The sequence below is a fragment of the Lethenteron reissneri genome, chromosome 59 (genome assembly GCF_015708825.2).
Source record: "Lethenteron reissneri isolate LAM-NWPU_2019-01 chromosome 59, ASM1570882v1, whole genome shotgun sequence".
In the NCBI taxonomy this organism is placed as follows: Eukaryota; Metazoa; Chordata; class Hyperoartia; order Petromyzontiformes; family Petromyzontidae; genus Lethenteron; species Lethenteron reissneri.
In genome coordinates, this window is record NC_083837.1 from 6,262,819 (window position 1) to 6,287,027 (window position 24,209).

Consider the following 24,209-nt stretch of genomic DNA (forward strand, 5'->3'; position numbering starts at 1 on the left):
ACAAAGGCGGCTGGGCGTGGTGAATTAAGTCCCGGGTGAAGCTGGGGTAGTAAAGCTCGTACAAAATAAATGAAACTGAAATTAAACTGAAATATACACTCTATGTGTGTGCAAATACACACACACTCTATAATGCTGCATATTTACACACGGCGCCGGGTTGAGCCCTTGAATACCCTTTCACCGCGACTGCCGCAGTCACCGTCTCTCTCTCCGGACATCCCCCAGAACCGTAATGCGCTCCCCCCCCACTCCCCACTCCCCTTGATAAACACGTTTGCACTTTGTGCTTATAAACTTGATTTATGTTTACCTACTTGCATACCTTTCCTACACTTTGCACTATTTGTATTTAATTTTGGTACTGTTTGTTCTTTGTGACTTTAAGACACCCCCCCCCCACGCAGCAATCAGTGCGGCTTGCCGGCGTTTCACCGCAAATAAAAGACGTCGTCCTGCGGCCTACTGCCTACACAATGAATCCATCCGCCGAGCGGCCACACTTGTAACTTGGCTCCGAACGTGAGCGTAACCGTGCCGCTCATTGAGAACATCGCCCCCCCCCTCCCCGGCCCCCCCCCCCCCCCCGCGTCGTACTCTTGGAGTCATCCGGTCTGCGTGGGGCGGCCGAGTCGGAGGCCGATCGTCCGGTGCCACCGCGCTGGCCTCCGCCGCCGCTCTGCGACCGCAAGGGCCCGTCCAGGCTCAGCGGAATCCACTTCTGCTTCCCTCCTGCGGGGGACAAACGGCGAGGGGATTGAGCGGTGACGGGGGGGGGGGCGACCATCGCTCGCTCAGCCGCGGCACGCCAGTGGCCACGGCTCGCGAGTGAGCGCCGCGAGACCCGATCAACGGTTACAATTATTATATTTTTGTTAGCAGGTAAAGCCCCCACCGAGCTACAAAGCTCCGACCCGGCCATAAATGGCAGCTTAACAGAAGTGGCTTATCACGTGCACATTTATAGCAGCCAAACCATGTAAACACACGTTGATGCTAAATGCGTACCTGTCAACCCCTTATCAGTTGCCTACCTTATCACAGACCAATTCAGACCTCGTTGGTCACCCCGTGCCCCTTATACATCTCAACGTTCATTCTACAAAGTCCCATCACAAGGGAGAAACACATACAAATAGACATTTTTTTTGCTCCTGTAAGCGCCATACCAAGGTGCTGTCTTCTTACTGTCACCACCCTCACAGGCCGATAGGAGGCGGCCGGGAGAGTGAGCGGGAGGTGTGGTGGTTAACCTGGGGTAACCCTCCCCCCCCCCCTGGGTACCCCGTGACCGGGAGTAGAGACCCCAGACCCCCGAGGGGTGAAGGCTGGGCACCAACGGTTCATTCCAGACCCTTCCAGACCCTTCTGGAAGGTTCGGGGGAAGCTGTGGTTAGGGGCGGGGTAAGCCCCAACTTGTGTATAAAAGCCGGTCCTCTCAACGGGACCGGCAGTGTTCATCCCCTCAAGACCCGAAGACATCTGAAGACGCCTGAAGACGAGACCAGCACCCTGGGACCCTCAAGCGAGGCTCTTGTCAGAGCCGGGTTGCAGCGGACCGGCGGTGAGACCCCTGGCTAGGTCGGGTCAGGCTAGCCTCCCCTAGCGTCCGTAGCGGAAGACCCGTGAGAGCGTAGCACGGAGTGTGTAGGGCCCTAGATTTGAAGCTTTCGTGACTGCAAGGATTCATATTCTTAGGTTTTTTTCGGTAAAGTCACGTAGGTAAAAAAGATAATTAATAAAAGTTAAATAAAAAATAAAAAGCTTGTGTTGCCTCCGAAACGTCGTGATTTTTTCTTTCATTTTTATTTTACTTTTATTAATTTAAATTTTTTTACCTACGTGACTTTAGCGAAGATAAACCTAAGAATATGTGTAGGGCCCGCTAGAGGGAAGGCTGGTACCTCCCCCTAGGTTACCGGGTGACGGGGCCGTACCCCGTAGTGTAACAGGGGCCATAGCCCTGAGCGTTACGGCTATTGCTATTGTTATTGTTCATCTCAAATAAACGCGTCGCCTCCAAGAGAGAAGTCTTCCTCCAAGTTTATACCCTCGTATTGAAACGACTGTACGCCGTATGGACCTGAAAACTGAATTTCCCTGTACGAGAATACGGGTAGACAGTATGGGGTTGACACGGTATGTAAATGTGGAGCGAAAAACCAGAGGACCTGGAGAAAATCCACGTCACCACGGAGAGAGACATGCAAACTCCATGACGGGTTTTTTTGCGTGTGTTAGATCGTGTAAATATAAACGTGGATAATATTGGTCGTGAAAGCCTACGTGTTGAAACGCAAACTTCAAATATACAGCAGCAGGCGTCAGGGTCAGGAATCGAACCCCGACCTCCTGCGTACCCGGCGAGGGAGTTGACATCTCATGAATGTCAAAGGGGAGAGTTTTTTGTACGAGCAGTTTAGACTTCACACCCTCCTACTCGGGGTAGACATGGGGCGGCCCGCTTGACAATCCACTGCTGGATGAGGGCCTCCCAACAGCTTGTGTCACTCACGGGGGTTGTTTGGACGTTCTACAAGCTGGTCAGAACAGCAGAACCCCCGCCCCTCTGAACGGCGGTGATTGGTTTCACGAAACCGCTCGTTTTTAGTCGTTAAGCAAGTATAGGAAATGCACTATAAAGGCTTAATTCGTTCCGATAGCATCGAAAATTACCAATTTTCACCCAGAAAACTTACTTTATAACATTTACACAACGGACATGAATACATAAAGATACTAACAACATTATAAACACATACTATTAAAAGAAAGGTGGCTAATAAATGCATTAATTAATATTTACTGGACCGAAAACAGCCAGTCGTTAACAAGGGAATGGTTGGTAAGCGAACACATTGGGTTCTATGGAGGCACTACACTACACTACTATACACTACACTACTATACACTACACTGCTATACACTACACTACTATACACTACACTGCTATACACTACAATACACTATGTTACTATACACTACGCTACTATACACTGCTGACCTACTAACCCGAACTCGATTGCCGCTCACGGCCAACACCGGTGACGATAATCTGAACCGGTCCCTGGCTTCCCCTAGGTCGACTCAGCCTCAAATTAGTACCCAGTGTAGCGGTGTGTAGTAAACATCGCCACTGGAGAGACAAAGGCGGCCGGGCGTGGTGCTGGCCACCCAACTCCTCGTGTGCCGTGCCTGCCCTCAGAGGCGCTCGCTAACAGCACTTGCCCCCACAGTCTGTTCAGCCTACACGGGGCATCTTTGTCGTTGTTACGCGTGCGTGGACTTCTGGGGTGGAGCGGTGCCATTGGTTTGCACGCCGTGCTACAAACTTTGGCGGCCGTGCCGTTCCCAGTCATCCTGTAACGTGCACCGACGCCTTTACCGAGGGCGATAATGGCACGCAAAATAGAGGTTCACCGACAATTCGATTCCCGCCCACAACCTCGCATTGGCGGCAAGAAACATCTGAAACCAGCCACGGGCTCTGCCCCCCTTGGCAAACCCACAACCCCCCCTCCTGAACCACGAGGCAGGCGCACGGCGCAGTCCTCGCGCCGCGAAACCTCGAAGCCCGTGCCATTTCAGATTCGGCCGTCATTTGGTTTCCGCGATGTTCATTTCGCAATCGAGCCGTTTCTGTTTTCACGACGCGAAAACACAAAAATCCCTTTCGGCACGCTTTTTTTTCTCCCCCACCTCCCGGCGAAGACGGCGAGCGCGCACACACACGCACAGAGAGCGCTGTGTTTGTGCGGTTTCCACGCAAACAGACCTTGCTTTGGGGACAGATCGACAGATTCTCACAGACGTGCGAGCGTGCACAGCAACACGTGCGCTATCAATTGATGAATAACCTATTACAACGTGGCTTTGTGGGGCTGGGTCATGTAACCCGCATGCCCAGCCACCGCATGCCCAAACAGCTACTGTTTGGCCGCATAGAGGGGGCTAAACAGGCGCGGCATGGGCTAGAGAAGAGATGGAGTGATGTGGCACAAGAGGATGTGGAACTTGGTAAACTTGATGACCAGTACCAGCGGTGTCAAGATCGGCCTCTGTGGAGGAGGACTCGTGAAGGACGCTACTGGGCAGTTGGAGGCAGTCGCCCTCCAGCAACAACAAAGGGCAGAGGAACGATCCTCACAACAACGAGTGGAGTGCCGGGTGGCTAAAATGCAGCAAGTTGGCACAGTAGGGGGTACAGCTGGTGCATCGACCGGTCATCTCAGTCAGCCAACCAATGTCTGTCCCGTGACCTCCTGTCAGCGAGCCTTCGACACTTCATGTGGCCTCAAATTGCACCTGGCCTGGCACAGGCACCGTGATGACGTCACCGCCACTTAGCGGCGAATCGCGGGTATTGGTATTGGTCTGAGAGTATGAGGAGCGGTGGTGTAGCGGTTAGCGCGCTGCGCTACGAACCTGGCGACCTGAGTCCGATTCCCGCTCACGGCCAACGCCGGTTATGATTATTTGAACCAGTTCTGGGCCTCCCCTAGGTTGACTCAGTCTCAAATAAGTAACTGGTGCGGTGTGTAAACATCGCCATTGGGGAGACAAATGTGGCCGGGGCGTGGTGCTGGCCACCCACCCCCTCGTGTACCGTGCCGGCCTTCATAGGTGCTCGCTAACAGCACTTGCCTCAACAGTCTGTTAAGGGTATATGGGGGATCTTTGTCTTTGTGGAGGCGTGCAAGCTTCTGGTCCTGCAGACATTAGTGAACACTGACAACACAGGTGGTCTTACTGAATTCAATCGTTCATTCATTCCGGCCCTTTTTATAAAACCAAGTGAGAGCCAAGCCGATACCACTCAGATCTAGGAATTTCAATCCGAGTCTTCGTCCAACGCACGCGTGCGACGAAAACGGAATCTCAAGTCTACCGAGTTGCTGGCGTCACGCAGCCTGGTCACGAACATGATTTGTTTTTCCAAACATCTGGCTAGTTTATCAGTTACTCCCGCAATGTACGGTATTTTGATCGTTTTCATTACTTGGGCAGCTTCAATGCTCGTGTTATTTGATTTGGTTTTGGCATTTAATGCCCTGTTGATTTGTGCATTATTGTAACCGTTCATTTGCAGCGTTTCTTTAACATGTTGAATTTCACTTCTCAGACTGTCACCATCTGACACTTTCTTAGCTCGATGAATGAGCGTCGTGATAAGAGCCGATTTCTGTGCGGGGTGATGGTGTGACTGCATTCAGATAGGCGTCAGTATGCGTTTTCTTTCGGTAAACACTTTGTGTTATTTTACCATTTCGACCCCTTTCGAGCAGAATATCCAGCTTTCACTTCCATGGTGAACTGGATGGATGGGTTTTGCGAGTTGAGATGATTTAGAAATGCGTTCAATGTATCTTTGCTGTGTGGCCAGACCACCAATGTGTCATCCACATATCTAAACCAAGCAGAGGGTTTTAGTGTGCTTGAAGCTATTGTTTTTGTTTCAAAATCTTCCACGTACAAATTCGCTATCGCAGGAGACAAATGAGAGCCCATTGCTGCTCCTTCCTTTTGTTTATAGGTGTCACCTTGCCGCAAGAAGTCGGTGTTCTTTAGAAAGTGTTCAGCTAGTCTTGAGATATCTTTGGCTAAATCTTTGTTCGTTACCCACTTTGCGCAAGAGCGCAGAAGTGTGCTCACCACATCTAAGCCTCTATATAAGGAACGAAACAATTAAGACTTCTCCACAAATCTGGCTGTCACCTGATGAAGCTAGTTGTAATTACTGGCGAAACGTCGTAGTCATCGCCACTGGGGAGACACAGCCACCTTTGTCTCCCCAGTGGCGATGTTAACACAGCACACCAGGTACTCATTCGAGGCTGAGTCGACCTAGGCGAGTCCCAGGACTGGTTCAAATAATCATCATCGATGTTGGCCGTGAGCGGGTTTCGAAATTCTGCTCACCAGGTTCGGAGCGCAGCGCGCTAATCGCTGTGCCACCGTTCCCCACGGAAACAACACCGACACAACTATCTCCACCACCCACACAATCAAAACCACCACCACCAAATTCCCCTACACCATCAGAACCACCACCGTGGACCCCGACGATAATCGGCACCACTTCCATCACCACGACCATCAAAAACTGATCCTCTACACCCAGTGGTTCCCAACCTTTCTCAACCCACGAACTCTCAACAAACCCTCGACATCTTCTCACGGACCGCCACGCACCGATGGCAGATATATATATATTTTTTAAACGATCAAAACAACTCCCCCCATCGTAGTTTTGGCCCCAGTTCCGCGCACCGATTCCCACGACAAAGTGGTCCACGTGGCACAGGCCGGGAACCACTCACTGCTCTACGTCATCAGAATCGGCGGCGTCACGTACACACGTATGTTGGAGCTTCTTTCACACCGTACGTAGCCACCCGTGAATGGCGGAGGAAGCACAACAAACTAACCACAAAAAGCAGTTCTAAAGAAATTAGTTTGTTAATCGAGATGATGATTTCAAAGTGCGTAGCTCCAGCGGCTTCCTAATATCGGAAGCAAGAGCGTTCCAGACGGCCGCAGAAGCGCGTCTGAACGCGCCGCGCGATGCTGTGACCACCGCCTTCGTTCGACGGTTAGCCGAGAAGCCGCTGTTTCTGCGAGGATGACCGGATTTTGCGCGATGATGCTTTATGCTCCTTGACGTGATCAGCGAGGTCACCTCTCCTGCGTGCCACGGGCGAGCGGGGTTGCTTGGCGTCCTCGCGAACGTCCCGGACGTCGCGAGCGTCGCGAGCCTCCCGAGCGTCGCGAGCGTCGGCTCCGTCGACGCGAGCTTCGTCGTCGTAGTCGGCGGCGACGGCGGCGGAGTCGGCCACGGTGGCGACGCTCTCGGGCTTCCGCTCCCTCCGCGTCGCCTTGTCCGGCGGAGCCTGCGGCAAACGAGGGTGGCGTGGCCGCTCACTCGGGCTCAACGGCGCGACAGGCCAAGCCAACGTCTGAACAAGTAACAGCATCACGCGGATCTCCGCAATCGGCAGAGCTCGTGGGGATGCCCTCGCCGGCCGCTGAGTGCCGGAAACGAGCCCACGGTGTTTTTTTTTCTCACGACTCAATGGGGCGAAACAGTGTGTGCCCCGCGATCGAACGCACCGTCCCAATTCAGGGTGGTGGATGTATTTTCTGTCTCATTTACCGATTTGCTCCATCAGGTGACAATAAATATTTATGTTTAATCACTAATTTGTCACGCCTACATTATGATCAGTTCACAGTTAGAGCTACGATTTGGCAATTTTGTTGTTGTTTTAAATGTACAGGGGAAAATATCAATAAGTTCCAGGGAAAGATCACGACGTTCCCTACAAGAAAGAAAGCACCGAGAGGATGACACAGCCTTCCTTACAAGTCTCATGCAGCGAGTGTAACGGTGCGCGCAGTGCCGCCAATTCTCACGGCGCACACCACCCCAAGACGGTTGGGTGGTTTATGAGTGGAGTAAAGAATGGATTTTTATGGGATGAAGCCATCTGTCTGCTTGCCTTGTCCTGGTATGAAACCCAGCCCCCCCCACCTCTGAGACGACGATCTCCCCGAGTGTGGGCCAGCTCGCGACGTCTTCCAGGTCACCGCCGCCCTGCAGCGACAGACGGCGCGCGCGCAACGGGAACGGCGGGGGTGGAGGTGGGGGGGTGTAGGCAAAGCAGACGGGAGTTCGCCGGTTGTTGCGAGCGAACTCGCGTCGTCTCAAACGCCGGCCTGCGCCGACGGACTAAACGTTGGGCTGGCCAAAAATAAATCGCGAGTCCTTTTCTCGCAAGATGTTTTCGCAGCGCCACTTGCCTATGACGCCGGACAAATCGCGTGGCATTCCTTCAATTGGGGCCTCACACACCCTGCCGAATAATTGAAGTTCAACTGCGTGGAAGGAGGTCGGCTGGCCCAGGCCGGCCCCAGAGGTCAGAGCGCTAAGCAGGCACGGCTGGGATCCGGGGTTTCAAATCTCAGGCTCCGGCCCCCTGTGATTGAACCGGGTTCTCGTGAGTGGCGAGTGGGAGGGTCACGGCCCGGTGAACAATAACTGTGCACTTCATTTATCCGAGTTCAAGGTCTGACGATGAAAAATATCGCTTTGGCTGCCACGCGACGGGATGGGTGAGGAAGTCCAGCCCCCCCCCACACGGTGAACTAAAGGTCAATTGAAAGGAGCTGATAAGTAACTCTGTGGTATCGTCTTCTGTGGGCCATTCTCTCACACGTATGTATTTATTATGTTGAACTCGTTTCGCAACCTACGTATCCAACCGCGCTAATCAGAGGTGCGGGCGAAGGACGACAAACTGCTCAGCGAAGGATCCGCACAGAAACTTCGTGTCATGACATTGATGCCGATAGTACAATCGAGGAAAGCCAAAATAAATCACAAGACTTTGTGGCTGCTGGAAAACATTTGTCCCATGGACCTTTGAGCCCCTGGATCCGGTCCCAGTGGAGGCAGCGGCAGTGGTGGCAGTAGCAGCGGCTGGCTCTTCCTGTTTTCTATCACCATCAGTGGTGTCACTCTTGTCAAGTTAAAAAAGTGCGCAGAATGGTTCTTGTCACGAATCTGATTTCACGGTTGTATTTGAGCCCCGTGCAAAATCCTCAGATGCAAAAACCTTGGTTGGCCTAAGTTAGTATGTATGTGTTTAATTTGGCACAGTAGGGGGTACAGCCGGTGCATTTGCCAGTCATCTGAGTCAGTCAACCCATGGCACGTGGATCTGTCCCCTGATCTGTCGACACTTCACGTGGCTTCAAAGTGCACCTGGGGCCTGGCACGGGCACCGTGGTGACATCACTGCCACGTCGTGGCGAATGGCGGGTGAACTTTTTTCGCACACTACGTAGCCAACTGCGCTAGTCGCAGGTGCGGGCGAAGGACAACAAACTAAACACAACAACAACAAATCGGTTTATGGAAATGAGTTTGCAATTTAGGCAAGAGGAACAACGATGCTAAATTCAATATTTTTGTTGTGGGTTTCATTGCAAGATTTTTTTTGTCAATGTTGTAAAATTTCGATTAAAGCTTTCGTGACTGCAGGGATTCATAGTCTTGGTTCTTTTGGTAAAGTCACGTAGAAGGGAAATAATAAAACAATAAAAATAAAACATAATAAAAAAATTCACGACGTTTCGATTGCAACACAAACAATCATCATCAGGTGTGAAAACTACACTTCAGCTAAAATGTTCCTGCTGTAGTTTTCACACCTGATGATGATTGCTTGTGTTGCAATCGAAACGTCGTGAGAATTTTTATTACGTTTTATTTTTATTATTTTAATATTTCCCTTCTACGTGACTTTACCGAAAGAACCAAGAAAATGTTGTCAAAGTTACAGATTCGTTTCGATGCGAACAGGGCAGCGCCGTTGAGATAGCGAGCCGGCACCACGAGCTTGAGTGCATTTACCTTGCCCCCTCTCTTGGCCTTCGGTGTCTTCAGCGGCTTGGCCTGCGAGGAGAGCTCTGCACACGGGGGTGGGGCGGTGGTGGTGGGGGGGGGGAGAGACAAGGCTGAGTGATGCATTACCCCGGTGAATTGGCACTCGTGGCCAATGCCAAGCGAGTGGCTCGCGAGACGACGAAACACGGATGACAAAAAAACAGCCGCAGCTTTTGCGCAGCCGTCCGTGGCAGCAGAACGAATATTCCGAGCAGCGCGGCGGCGCGCTTACGGCTGGTCTGGCTCGGGTGGCGCGGTGGGTTTACAGCACACGACCCAGAATTGGAAAGGTTTCGAGGGCGACTCGCAACTCGAATTGGAAGTTGAACTCGCAACCATTTCAATTCGAGTTGGGTGCTTCACGGAGACATCAAGAACGGTACAACAACAACAACGCGTGTGTGAATGTAATGGTGGATTCCCGCTCACAGCCAACGCCAGTGACGGCTATCTGAACAGGTCCTGGGCCTCCCCTAGGTCGACTCAGCCTCAAATGCGGTGTGTAAACATCGCCACGAGGGAGACAAAGGTGGTCGGGCGTGGTGTTGCCCACCCACCCCCCCCCTCGTGTGCCGTTGCGGCCTTCATAGGTGCTCGCTCACAGCACTTGCCCCTACAGTCAGGCTACAGGAGGGGTCTTTGTGTAAGTCAAAGATGGCTTGGCAGAACAAGGTATGAACATCCATCGATCGGACAGTGCAAACTGGTCGCTTTGGCGAGACAATTCTAGCGTGCCAATCTAACCCCTGGGGGGGTGGTGGGGGGCGGAAGGACACTTCCCCCCACTCCAACGAGTCGTGCTTGCAGCGACAGGTCACCACAACCGGTTTACAGTGAGTGGCTGGGAGAGGCAGCATCTGAAAGTACAAGTGGCTTGCTCGTCATGCAAAGCGGCAGCATTTATTCTTCCCTCCACCCCCATGGAACTATTTGACCCCACTTGGAGCGAAAACAAACAGGCGTGTAAACGATTCAAGTACTCCCTTCCCCACCCCGGGAGCAGAATTATATGAATCATTGAAGCCCCCCCAGTTAAATTCTGATGCCATGGAGGGAAGGGGGGGGGATCAGAACCCCCTGACTCCCGGAGGGGGGGCCAGATTTTAACAACCTCGCCTGGTTTACAGGAGGTTGTAGGTTCCAACTCGAACCTGACGCCTGCTGTATATTTAGAGTTTGCGCGTCTCTCTCTCTCCCCGCGGTCACGTGAATTTTTCTCCGGTGCTATAAATTTACACGCAATGACGATAAGCCACTTCGTCGAGCTCCCATTTGTGGCCAGGTCGCTTCGGAAAAAGAGCTACACGGCTCAGTGGGCCTTTACAGAACCTGGTGTCCAAATTCTGTGGGGTCAAAATACCATCTAGCACTGGTACTACGGCTAGAGCATGATGTGCGTGCATTGTGGGAGCCGGAACTGCAGCTCCATTGCCGGTCAAACGCTCGAGATTCTGGCCGGCGTGTCAGATGCCGATTGGCGACTTTGCTGCAATACGCGGGGGGGGGGGGGGGGGGGCGGTGTGAGGAAAAAACCCCGATAGCACCCGCGGCGCTGGCAACGAGAGCCCACCGCTGTTATTGGCGAGGCTGCCCTTGAGAACGACCAGGTGGGAAACGCACCAGGTGCCGGCAATGAGTGGGGGGGCGGGGGTGGAAGTTTGCGGTTCGATCGCGGTGGCCGCCCTGGTTAATATAGTGCGGTCGCGTGGATTCACCGTAACAGCGGACGCGCCGCCGTCTGCATCGCTCGCTACTGGATGTCGGCGGATTAAATAAAGCGCAGAGATTCTGATTCGAAGCAGCAGCGGACGTTAAAATAACCCTGGGTGCACGTGGGGGATATCATCAGCCTGCCCGGGGTTCAACGTCGCTCTCAAACATCGGCCAACGACGTTTACACAAACGCACTTCGTCACGTCAACAATGGTGTCTCGGGGACGCTTTGGAATACGACGACGCTCGGGGTATCGGCAAAGCGGTAGACCTCTCCCTTTGAAATATCAACAAAGCAATTCACCCGAGGGAATATATTTCTTAAGTAAGCAAAAGCGTTCATTATAATTTAGGCCAGGTAATGGAAGATGGTCTCGGCCTGCTGATTAATCACGACGCACGAATGATCCGATCCGACAAATTATTCCGTGACGCTGCTGCTGCTGCGTTGGCGGCAGTGGTGCGAACAGCACAAACCAACGACAAAACTCAACGCCTTATGAAGAGGAAGGGCACATAAATAGGTGACGTTTCAGGCAACGGCCCTCCATCGACGTGCACACGGCAGAGGCAAAATCAACGCGTCGAATTACTTTCGCTTCACTCGGCGGCTCCCTTCAAATGGGACAGAAACATTCCGGTCTTTGTGGATTGTGCGGCAGTCTTCGTAGGGCATGCGCAAAGGTGTGCCCCGAGTTGTACAAAGAGACCCCGCCGGGAGTAACCTCGGCAGAAACGAAACAGATACAGACCACCGTGCTTCCCCTTTGTACATCCGACTCTCTACCCACGTAAAAATATAAATATATATAATATATATATTATAGATATATAAGAGTGGTCTTTGCTCAACCCATCAACCCCACGGCCTTCGGGGAAGTGCATCACATTTCAGGAGCGGCAGCGGCTCTGCTTAAACACAATTTCTCTCACGAGCAGCGTCACGCTTTGATTGAATCGATGCTGATCAATTGCCAGACAATATTGGCGGATATGTCATCGGATATGTGATCGCATATGTTATCGGATATGTTCGTGTCGAATATTATTAAAACATTATAGAAACACGCACAAAGCCGATATCGCCATTCAAAATGTACGTGGTGAAAACAAAAACTCGAGCAGAAGTACACAAATAAAACAGAACCATGCCACTGTGTGCACGAGCGATGAAGTCCGACACACGTAAAGATCCGTCCGCCCCTCCCCAGCGATTCGGTGAACCGAACAAGATTCACGACTGTCCCTTGTCTCGATTTTTACCATCTCGTCCGTATCTTTTCATCGTGTTCATGGTCGTCTTCGCTCCCGTTAGCCTCAACGTAACAACAAATGTATCATTCTAGATTTGAAGTTTTCGTGACTGCAGGGATCCATACTCTGGTTCTTTCGGTAAAGTCACGTGGGTAGAAAATAAAATAAATCACGACGTTTCGATTGCAACACAAGCAATCATCATCAGGTGGGGAAAACACCACAGCAAGGAAAAAATGTATCGTGTGCGCACGTGTAATTTTCATATGCCGTAAATAGTGTTCGATTCTAATGCACGCGCGATGCGCGTGTCGCTAGAGAGCTCGCCCAACATGCCGGTTACGTTCCTGCAAAATGCCGCGTTGGGCAAAACCGCGCTCGACAAATACGTTGACCTCTTGGGAAACACAACGGGTCGCGTTCCTGGGTCCAAAATCACCGCCCCCTCCTCCCTCCTTGTTGAACTAATACTACACGAGCTCTGCCATTGTGCTAAAGGATGCCGGGTCGCTCTCCATTGCTCGTGTGTGTGTGGTGTGTGCCTTCGCTTTACTTCACCTCAACACAAGACCCTATCTGCATCACTCTGCCCGCACCACGGCACCAATGCCCATCGCTTGCCCCTAACACTGAATTGCCAGCCTGCTGCTGGCCCCTAACAATGAATTGCCAGCCTGATGCTGGCCCCTAACACTGAATTGCCAGCCTGATGCTGGCCCCTAACACTGTCACTTGAACGATTCGCCAATGTGGGCGTCCGCATGACGAGCGTCCTCAACGAGTGGCCGGCCGGACGCACACGGCAATGTGCGCGAATATTTTGCGTTGTTGTGCCGCTGCCGCGTATGCCGGAGCAGCGTCTCGTTACAACGCCACGTCAAAACACACGCACGCACAAAAACACAAACGACAAATAAATCGTTCTCACAGTCGATTCGTTCACACATCTTCAGACAGATCCAGCGCTCTCACGGCACTACTTTCCAACGCGGAGATGAGAATCTTCGCAGCGTCAAACCGCGTAGAGCCAGAACATCACCCTCCGTGTTCGGGGAAAACAGACATCACTAGGTACACCATGTATAGTCGAAACACGCGGTCGATAAAGCTGTCGTTGGGCAAGGTTTTCCCGTCACAGATTACTCCAGGGACTATCAGTCCCATAGCTCAACACAAAACCCCCGTCCCCGGTTATCCTCGCAGCAGCGGATTCTGGCTGACCGTCGAACAAAGGCGGTCACTGCACCGCCGCGGTTCCAAATGCGCCAATGCGGCCGTCTGGAACACTCTTCATTTTGACATTAGGAAGCCACTGGAGCAATGCACGATTAAATCCAGGATGAAAACTAATTTCTTGGGAGCTAATTTTTCTATTTAGTTTGTTGTCCTTCGCCTGCGATTAGCACGGTTGGCTACGTGCAGCAGCGCAAGGGGGCTCCGAGTAATCGACCCACGGGCAAAATAAAACAGCCGATTACAAGTTGTCGCATTTTTTTGGTCCTTAATTAAATGATCGAATTGTCCCAGCTCGGAATGACTCGATGCATCGTCACAAAGGCTCGGCCGTGTCTACGATATCAGCGCCGCGATAAGCGCATCGTCCGCTTTGAAAATATCATCGTACCGAGATTACCACTCCATATTCAACGAGTTTAAATATCTTACATTCCTGACGAAATAATGATTGTAAAAGAAAACACAATCATTTAAGTTGTAAATAAATATTTATAGTACCCATTAAATTACTGGTCTGCTAACATTTTTTTTCCCATAGTAATTGATCCCCATGGCAGTGAAAACATCATTGTCATTTTCTGACAGTGTTACATGTCAAAAACATCATAGTGTGCAAACTTGCAATGATAAAGACTCGCGACAGGTTTGTGCCGAGCAAAATGCACTTCAAGAACTCCTGAGTAGCCTTGATTCGTATGCGTGTCGAACTTCTTTCGCTCCATACGTCGCCAAAATGCTGGAGGTATATGAGCGCGGCAAAGGAAATTCAAAGCAAATTAAATAACGACGTAACGTACAGTTACAGTAAAACCTCGTTATTTCGGTGTTTGGTCATTCGTAACTGGGGATAATTCGGCACGGCTGCGCTTTTGGCAGAAACACGGTGTATTGGTAATTCGCCACGACCCGAATCGCCGTACCGAATGGTCCAATTTTGGCGACCAAAATGACGACTCGGTCTGGTGGCGGCACGCGTGGCGAACGTCAGTGGACCTCATCTCGTTAGTGCACTCCGTGCAAGCCAACCCTCTCAGAAATGTCGTCTACACCAACATCGAGAAGTAACAGAAAGGGACTGAAGTCTAAATCCCATTGTCCGCGAGACAAATCCACAGTTTTGAATAAAATCGATGCAGGGTGTGTGGGTCAATGTGTATGGTGTGTGAAGAGTTTGACGTAAAATCAAACGCCGGGAGAAGATTAGGGAGCGTAGCCTTAACCTTGGAGGATCCTAGCAGCTCGAAAAAGGTACAGAAGATGATCAAGGCCGCAAAGTTTGTTAACTTGGATATTGCAGTGTGCAAGCGGTACCAACATGGAGCATGCAGCTGGCGTTAACATTGTACAGAATTCGAAATAATGAATAATTCGGCAAGGCCAGAGCTGCCTTTGTATTCTAATTCATAAGGGTTTATTGTAAACTATTCATGGGAAACGGACATTGTGATAGTAGAATGCCGAAAACCAATATCGCATGGCATTGTGAAAAACAATATCATGGCAACGCCAGCGGTCTGTACCAATAAGCCCTCCAGCTAGACGGACAACCAATTAAATGTTAGTCTAACACGCAGGGCGTTCGCGACCAATATTATCCCTGTGACGTTTTTTTTGGTGTGCAAAAATAAGCGAAAAACAATAAGAGGAGGAGGATGTCTCCACAACTCTGGCTGTCGCCTGATGATGCTGGTTGTTGTAATCACCGGCGAAACGTCATGGTACTTGAATCGTAAATGTTGCAGTGGGTTTAACTCTCCAACATACAACTGGTGTGTGTGTACTAGTAACAAATTGGCACGTTCTGTTTACGCGACAAGCCTTACCAATTGGCCGTGTCGGGTGGTGGCGGTTTTAACGACACACATTTATACTTACGCGATCCAACCCAAAAAGAGTAACCTCGATTATGGAAAAAGAAATGTCGTTTGTTCCGACGTGCGACTGAACCTAAAAACTACACTCGCAAAACCTAATCCATACAGGTGGCGGGAGTTCAGGAATTGAACCGAGGGTCGCTGCGGTGGTCCGCAACTCACAGTCGTACGTCACAAAACTCTTTAAAAGCTTTGTCACGGTTAAGCTTCGCCACTTTAAAACGTCACCACTTTAATTCCTCCAGCCACAGTTGAGGACTCGAGTCTTCCAGACTGCCTCATCCACACCGTGTTTTAACCACCACGAAGTACGTATGTAGAGTAAGATCATCTTGCTGTGTTTCATCAAAACGATCCACGTATATATGTAGAGTCAGATCATCACGCTGTGTTCGACCACCGCAATTTATGTAGAACCGATCATCGAGTATCCGGCGGCTTCGAGGGGTGAAGGGGGTGCCGGATTTTCAAAAACGCTGGATAATCGCGACATCATAATTATTTTAAATAGCTTATTTTTGCACATTCTTGCATAACATTGTCTTTTTAGGTGTTTCGATTTAAAGCTTTCGTGACTGCAGGGATTCATCTTCTTGGTTCTTTCGGTAAAGTCACGTAGAAGGGAAGTAATAAAATAATAAAAATAACAAAACATATTACTTCCCTTCTACGTGACTTTACCGAAAGAACCAAGAAGATTTTTAGGTGTTGTGTATGCTTTTGTCAGTATTTTAAATGTGTTTACGAGGCATGGCGTGATGTATGTTGGACTACTACGCTCTTGTTTCAACACAACAAGAGATATGTTTGACAATCGCCGGACTAGTTACAACCTTTGGAGCGGTTTTGTCCGGAACCGCCAGAAAATGTTGGAAGGCGCCGGATAACAGTGTAACAAATTTGTATTATTTTTTTATTCCTGGGTAATAAGTGTTAATTCCAAATTGCTTATGCCTAAAAGGTACAGAAAATGGCTATTATTCCCCACAAACTTTGCTTGTGACCAGGACAGTGATATTTTGAAATTTACCTATTTTAAATGAGAAAACAGGCGAATTTGTGTATTTTCGTTCACGTAAAGTCAGAAAAAAACAACATGAATCAAAATTAACATGTATTTCTACTAAAGCAATACAAAAATGACTACAAAAGATCGAGAAACGAGTAGTTTTTCGAGATTTACGATGAAACTGTAAATCACTTTCACGAATCAGCCCCCAAATGTAGTCTCCCATCATGTTCTCGTTACACTGTCCTTGGTAGTGGCGTTCAAAGTCCAGTACATCCTGGTGGAATCGCTCGCCTTGCTCCTCCGAGTGCGCTCCCATGTTCTCCTTGAATTTATCAGGAACAAAAATTGTGTTCCATAGTGTAATCGATGATCAACTGTGTGTTGAACTTCTTTTTGCACCGTACGTAGCCAACCGTGTGCTCATGCTGGTCAAAACACTTCCCCTCCCTCCCTCCTTCCTCGCATCGCTTGACTTTGGAATTGCCGCTCTCTTTACCCAAGTTTGCCTAACCTTCCTCAATTGCAGAAACGTTCTGACGCTCATCAATTGTTCCTTCAAAAGTGCCGCTTGCTGCTCGCAATCGTCAAAACTTTTAGCAAGCCACGTGATAAAATGGAACTGACGCTTAATATTTTATAGACGGTCCTCCATTAGCCAGTGCTCAATGAGCAGTCCCTCAGCTCCGACAGCCTTCGGACCCACAGATAACCAAACTTATCCGTGGAAGACAAGCATCCTCGATTGTGAGGGATAGCCTACGGAGATTGTTGCTCGCCCCGCTGGTGTTTTGGATCCTTGGGTCGGTGCTCAGGAGCCCGTGACAGCAATACACAGCAGCACCTAAAAGTAAACTAAAAAGATTTTTTTATCTTACCGGATAAAGCCGACTGACCTATGTAGCTCTTTTTCAGAAGTGACCTGGCTATCACAAATAATAGCCCAACGAAGTGGCTTATTGTCACGTGGAAATGTATAGCAGCCAAATACGTGAAGCGCGTGTTTCTAAAAGCGGAGGGAAAAACCGGAGGACCTGGAGAAAACACCACGTAACCACGGAGAGAGAGAGATGCAAACTCCAAAAATACAGCAGGCGTCAGGGTCGGAATGAAACCCACGACCTCCTGCATACCAGGGGAGGGAGTTAACAGCGTGCCATCACCTTGTCAGTCCAAGGTCACTTTAACGTATAGCCTGAAGTTTACAGCCTTAAAGCAAAGATGCATACCAATAAATAAAAAGTTTGGACCTAGTAGGCACAGAAATCAAATCCACCAGAGTGCATGTGTCTCAGAAGCTACACTGGGTTGAGCATGGACAGTGCTTGGATGGGCGATCACCACACACAGAACAGGTTGCTGCAGTCCTACATTATGGGAGACAGAGGGTAGGGTGCAGCGAAAACCACTGTTGTATGGTGCTTGTATGCTCCCGCATCTAAGCTCCCCGCCTTCACCAATCCACGCTGACCAGCAACAGCGAAGAATGGTCTAAAAAGCCCCCACGGCACGCGTGGCACGGGGAGGGCCTTCTTCCCGCAGCGCGGTGTACTTAATTGCAAGGCCCGCGAGCCACTGGCAGGCCCCTGGGGGCCTTTAGTGCGGCCCCTGACCTGCGGCCCCTGACAATACACAAACTTGGAAACACTTCATCATCATGCTGCTGTCCAAACCCCCAATGGTTTAAAATGTATGGCGGCCCTCACACACACTGATATGATGATGTCTTATCGAAGAAAGTGGACCACCCCTCCTCTGGAAATGAGCGAAGAAACCAAAAGGGCTGCAACACGTACCGCGGGCGTAACGGCAACGACAGGGAGAGCGACGAATTGCCTTCCGTGATTTACAGCTTCGAATGAATGCGGGGGGGGGGGGGGTTAGAAGCATGTATAATAGGCGGGGGGATGGCACAGACATTTAGAGGAAGTGTTGGCGGTTTGGCGGAGCTGGTTTGTCCAGCTACCGAGCAGGAAGTATCCAGAATCGTCGAGACGCCAGGCGAACGCAAATGGCGATTCGCGAAAGGGCAGATCGCGTGGCGAGAGGTTACGAACTGACCGACCTTGAAGAGGTTTGAATGGAGGCAGCGGGGTAAGCACACAGCTGACATCTTGAGAGAACAAAGAGCGCGCACTGCATTATGACGGTCGAGACATCAGCGGACAACGTCACAAGATTGAGTACGGGACAGCTGCCACACGACTGGGGAGGGGAAACAAAATAACAAGTACAACGTTTACATTTTAGAAGCGGTTCTCTACCTCTCTGGTCTGGCAACCCCCCCCCACCAAATCGAACCAACAGTCGGCCATGCAGACCCCAACCACCCCTCCCCCTACTAAGACAGCCACATGTCCAATCGTCTAGTCACACGTGTACGAGTGTGTCAGCACACACGTGTACGAGCGTGTCAGGTCACACGTGTATGAGTGTGTTTTGTCACCACAGTGGGGAGTGGTGGTGCCGCGGTCAGCGCGCCGCGCTACGAATCTGGCTATGACCCGAGTGCGATTCCCGCTCACGGCCAACACCACCGGCGACGATTATCTGAACAGGTCCTGGTTCTCCCCTAGGTCGACTCGGCCTCAAATGAGAACCTGGTGCGTTGTGTAAACGTCGCTAGTGGAGAGAAAAAGGCGGCTGGGCGTGGTGCTGGCCACCCACCCCCTCGTGTGCGGTGCAGACCTTCATTAGGTGCTAGATAACAGCATTAGCCCCTAAAGTCTGTTCAGGCTAAACGGGGATCTTTGTTTTTTGTCATCACAAATGCTGACGTTCCCAGGGTACATTCAAAATCTCTCCGGCATCATTTCCATGCTGCAGCCTGTACACCCCCATTTCCCAGAAGTACAATGTGCTCCTATAGCCTGTGCATTGATACATATTAACACTTTCCCATTCCAATGACGTACGTGTGTACGTCATGATGATGTACGTAGGTACGTCATCGATTTTTCTTCTAATTCCGTTCTGATGACGTATCCGTATGTATGCGTCATCCAAACGAAATCGGAAGAAAAACTGAAGAAACTTTATCAGCACGTCATCCAACCTGAAGACATACCAATAAAACATTTTTTTATTTTAGTTTGGCTCCCCACGAGGCCACGCGGGAGGGCGTGTGGCACAGTTTGGCGCCAGCTGTCGTGGAGAGCGGTCGCGTCGCTATGGTTCTCTACGGCGAGTACGATTGTCTTTATAAGTAAAATTAACGCCGATCCGCTCGAGCGTTCCGAGATTCAGCGGTGAACGGGACACCCTGCAACTTGCAGACGTCTCGGAACGGGAAGGGGTTACGTACATTCAGAAGAAGTGGACACGAGTATGTGAAACCACCACGGTGGAGGTGACCTCGTGGCTCAAGAGCGCCGAGAAAGCACTGCTGAGAACCTGAGTTAAAACCCAGGCAAGCCGCTTGTCATTCAAATGGGCTCTTAAGTGTAGAGAGTTGATGGTCTTAGCCCAGTCACCAACGATTGCACAACAACAACGCAAAATCACGTGACGTTTTATTCTCCACTGAACATGGCTACATTCCACCTCCACAAACCAAAGTATCAGTTTGACTGCCGTGTCACGAACGTTACCCTCAGTGGCAGATTAGCACGGTTGGCTACGTACGGTGCGAAAGAAGTTCTGTGTGGAACCGAGCGCCCTTGAAGGCATCTGTTTACCACGAAGGGTCTCACCCTGCTCTGCGAGACATGGATATCTGATCTGGTAATGGTGATGACGCAATGTGCCCAAGCACGGTTGCCTACGTACGGTGCGAAAGAAGTTCCAAAGACCTAACGGCCATGAGGCAATGTGCCGAAGCACGGTTGGCTACGCACGGTGTGAAATAATTTCCATCAATGTAACGGCGATGACGCAATGTGCATAAGCACGGTTGGATACGTACGGCACGAAAGAAGTTTAACGTACATACGTACATACGAGGTAAAACATTTATTAAAATTGGGAAATAAAAACACCAAAGCATCGACGTGCAAGATGCTGCCTCCTTCAGAAGAGGCCTGTCGGCTGAAACACTGAGACCTCTTGTTTCCTCTGCTACTGGATAATAACTTTCTTTTAAGTTGGTTTCTATTAACCTGCCATTCATTGGATAGCTTTGACGGAACAAAACAGTAATTCCTTCATTTTACTTTAACACGTAGGCTTTCGCGAGCAATATCATCCAAAATACAGGTTTTTTGAGGGGGGTAATCGCGTAAATATAAATGTGTCTTTTAAACCCGCAACCACCCGACACAGCCAATTAGTAAGGTTTGTCAAGTAAACAGAACATGCCAATTCGATACTAGTACAGCACACTGGTGTGTTGGAGAGCAAATCCACAACATTTACCATCTGAGAATTAATGGTGAAATGTCGTACTCAGATTATAAATGTTGACTTAAAGCTTTCGTGACTGCAGGAATTCATACAATGTATACATTGCATACAATGTATACATTTTCTTGGTTCTTTACGGTAAAGTCACGTAGAAGGGAAGTAATAAAATAATAAAAATAAAACATAATAAAATCAAATAATTCTCACGACGTTTCGGCTACAACGCAAGCAGCCGTCTTCAGAAATGTATACATTGTATACAATGGCCACCTCCGCAGTATACATTGTATACAATGGCCACCTCTGCAGCTTCGTCGTGGAGGTAGCCCAGCTCTCCGATCTTACATTTACATGCAAATTTCTTCACTAGCCCCTCCCACTTGGCTTATGACAGTTGGGCTACACCCATCTCAAACCTTGATAAAATCCTGCCTCAGCAGCTCTCTCGCTATTTTTTCACCTGACGACGATTGCTTGTGTTGCGATCGAAACACCGTGATCTTTTTATTTTTGGCATGTTCTGTTTACGTGACAACCCTTACTAATTGGCATGTCGGGTGGTGGTGGATTTAACGACACATTTATATTTACGCGACCTAACCCAAAAAAACTCTAGTAGTATGGACTTCATTTCACTGTTGGCTATTAACACGCAACGCACAAAGGCAAAATTGATGACTCCGGCAATCTGTGGACCGATCAACGGTGCTGGCGTGTGCACCAACCAGCGTGCCAGGGCCATGCCAGGGCACCTGATGCAGGAGGAGTATGGGAACGCACCCAACTTGCACAGTTTATATTTAACCCATTCATGGAATCACGCCGCTTTCACTGATAAGGGTGGGAACATTTGCTCACTGGCGAATGTTTTGGAGCGCATACACGCATTGTACACACACTGAAAAGCATAAAAATAGAAATGCAGCGGTATCACACACGCATCGGTTGACAGAAACACGGTTTCAGTACTTGTGCATGTGAACATTCATCTTCACACGTAGGCTTTTGCGACAAATGTTATCCACAATGGAGTTCACTCCAACACACAATTAGTTACTGGAGTAACGAATTGGCAACTTTTATTGACGTGACAAACCTTACAAATTGGCCGTGTCGGGTGGTGGCAGGTTTAACCACGCATTTAATATTCACGCGATCGAACCCATTTTGTCCAGTACACATACAGTACTCGTGTCAATCCACTGCTAGAAAATGCCATCGCCATTCGACCATACTTCACCACGCTGCTCAATGCGGTGTGTGGTGAAGGTGGTGTGCGAGAGGGGGGGGGGAGCATGAACCTAGGAACATATAAAGTACAGGACAACGATTTTGGGGGTTTTTTTTTGTCCCATCTGTTGCATGCCACGTAGCCACCACCACCAACAGCAGCAGTAGCAGCCTACAACAACCTGACCCGTGCAGCAAGAACCTCTTTCGCTTCCCGAGACCTAACGAGGCAGGGCGCAATCCGGCGCAGGCACAACAAATAGACAGCGCTGCCGCACACTTTGTTTGCGGAAGCATCCCCTCCTTTTTGTGGCCTTATTATAGATTGCTGGAGAGAGAAGTGGAAACAAAGTGCTCTCTATGGAGCACTTATAATGTTATAACCAGCAGATGTTACTGTGCATGAGAATGATGGTGGTGGTGGTGTGAATAAGCACTACACGACCACCTGATGATAGACACACAACACGTCAGGCACTTCTCAGTCGGCCATCTCTCAAGGCTCTGCCGCGCATCATGACGACCCTTTCCTGGCACGCGTGTGCGGTGCACTTCTTTCGCACCGTACGTAGCCCGCCGTGCTAATCGGAGGTTCATTTTTCCTTTGTCATCGCGCCTCCCTAGACCACAGGTTCCCCCACCATTCACACCTCGCCCCACTACTCTCGCCTTGTACTGAAGGCTCAGGGCATAGAACCCCTACACAGAACAGCGTCACTCCAGCATCTGCTTCGGGACACCAAAAGGTTTTGAACTGTCAAAGCCTCACATCACTATACACTACACTATACACTATTACATACTGCACTACTATGCACTATTATACACTACACACTACTATATACTGCACTTCTATACACTGGTATAAACTACACACTATACCACTGTAAACTATTATACACTAGTATACTACAGATTACTATACACTATACACTACTACACCACTATATACTACTCTATACACTATAAACTACACAGTACACTAATATACTATACATTACTATACACTACACACTACACTACTACACTGCACCACTATACACTACACTACTACACCACTTTATACTACACTATACACTATACCGTTTGCAGCTCGCTATCCGCAACATCAAATACAGTCGGACTTCTTTCAACAAGCGTCTGAAAGGCCTCTCTCTGTGCCTCTGGGCCAAGCTTCGCGAGCAGCCCTGAGGCTTGGCTCCACCGCCTCCCGAGGTGTGGACTCGTCCCAGTTGTTGACTTTGTCCGAGGTGTTGACTTGTCTGCAACATCTGGCGCGTTATAAATGTCATCGTTATTTTAACTATTATTGTTGTTGGGCTCACCGTCAAACACTTCTCGTGACACGCGGCCTATCACGGTGCGTGTGTGGCTAACATGCAGCAAGGTGGCACAGTAGGGGGGCACGGGCGGTGCATCGGCCAGTCGTCTCAGTCTACCCCATGGCACCTGCAGGGTCTGTCGCGTGACCTCCTGCACCTAGCCTGGCACAGTAGGAGGCACAGGTGGTGTATCAGCCAGTCGAGCCATGGCACCTGCAGGGTCTTCACGTGACCTCCTGCACCTAACCTGGCACAGTAGGGGGCACAGGTGGTGCATCTGCCAGTCGACCCCATGGCACCTGCTGGGTCTGTCGCGTGACCTCCTGCACCTAGCCTGGCACAGTAGGAGGCACAGGTGGTGCATCAGCCAGTCGAGCCATGGCACCTGCAGGGTCTGTCACGTGACCTCCTGCACCTAGCCTGGCACAGTAGGGGGCACAGGTGGTGCATCTGCCAGTCGACCCCATGGCACCTGCTGGGTCTGTCACGTGACCTCCTGCACCTAGCCTGGCACAGTAGGGGGCACAGGTGGTGCATCAGCCAGTCGACCCATTGCACCTGCAGGGTCTGTCACGTGACCTCCTGCACCTAGCCTGGCACAGTAGGGGGCACTGGTGGTGCATCAGCCAGTCGACCCATTGCACCTGCAGGGTCTATCACGTAACCTCTTTGCCAGCGGGCGTTCGACCCTTCACGTGGCCTTAACGTGCACCTAGCCTGGCACGAGCGCCGTGGTAATGTCACCGCCACTTCGTGGCGAATGGCGGTTCTTGTTGTTGTTG

The 24,209-nt window shown here is 50.2% G+C and overlaps 1 protein-coding gene across 1 annotated transcript in view; it reads right to left on the minus strand.

The window, feature by feature from the left end:
- The window catches only part of LOC133357800 (la-related protein 1B-like), a 50,616-nt gene that overhangs the window by 25,785 nt on the left and 622 nt on the right, over positions 1–24,209 (minus strand). The window contains 4 exon segments of the mRNA XM_061575936.1: positions 598–732; positions 6,680–6,890; positions 7,532–7,594; positions 9,416–9,471. Of these exon segments, the coding sequence (XP_061431920.1) occupies positions 598–732; positions 6,680–6,890; positions 7,532–7,594; positions 9,416–9,471 (465 nt within the window).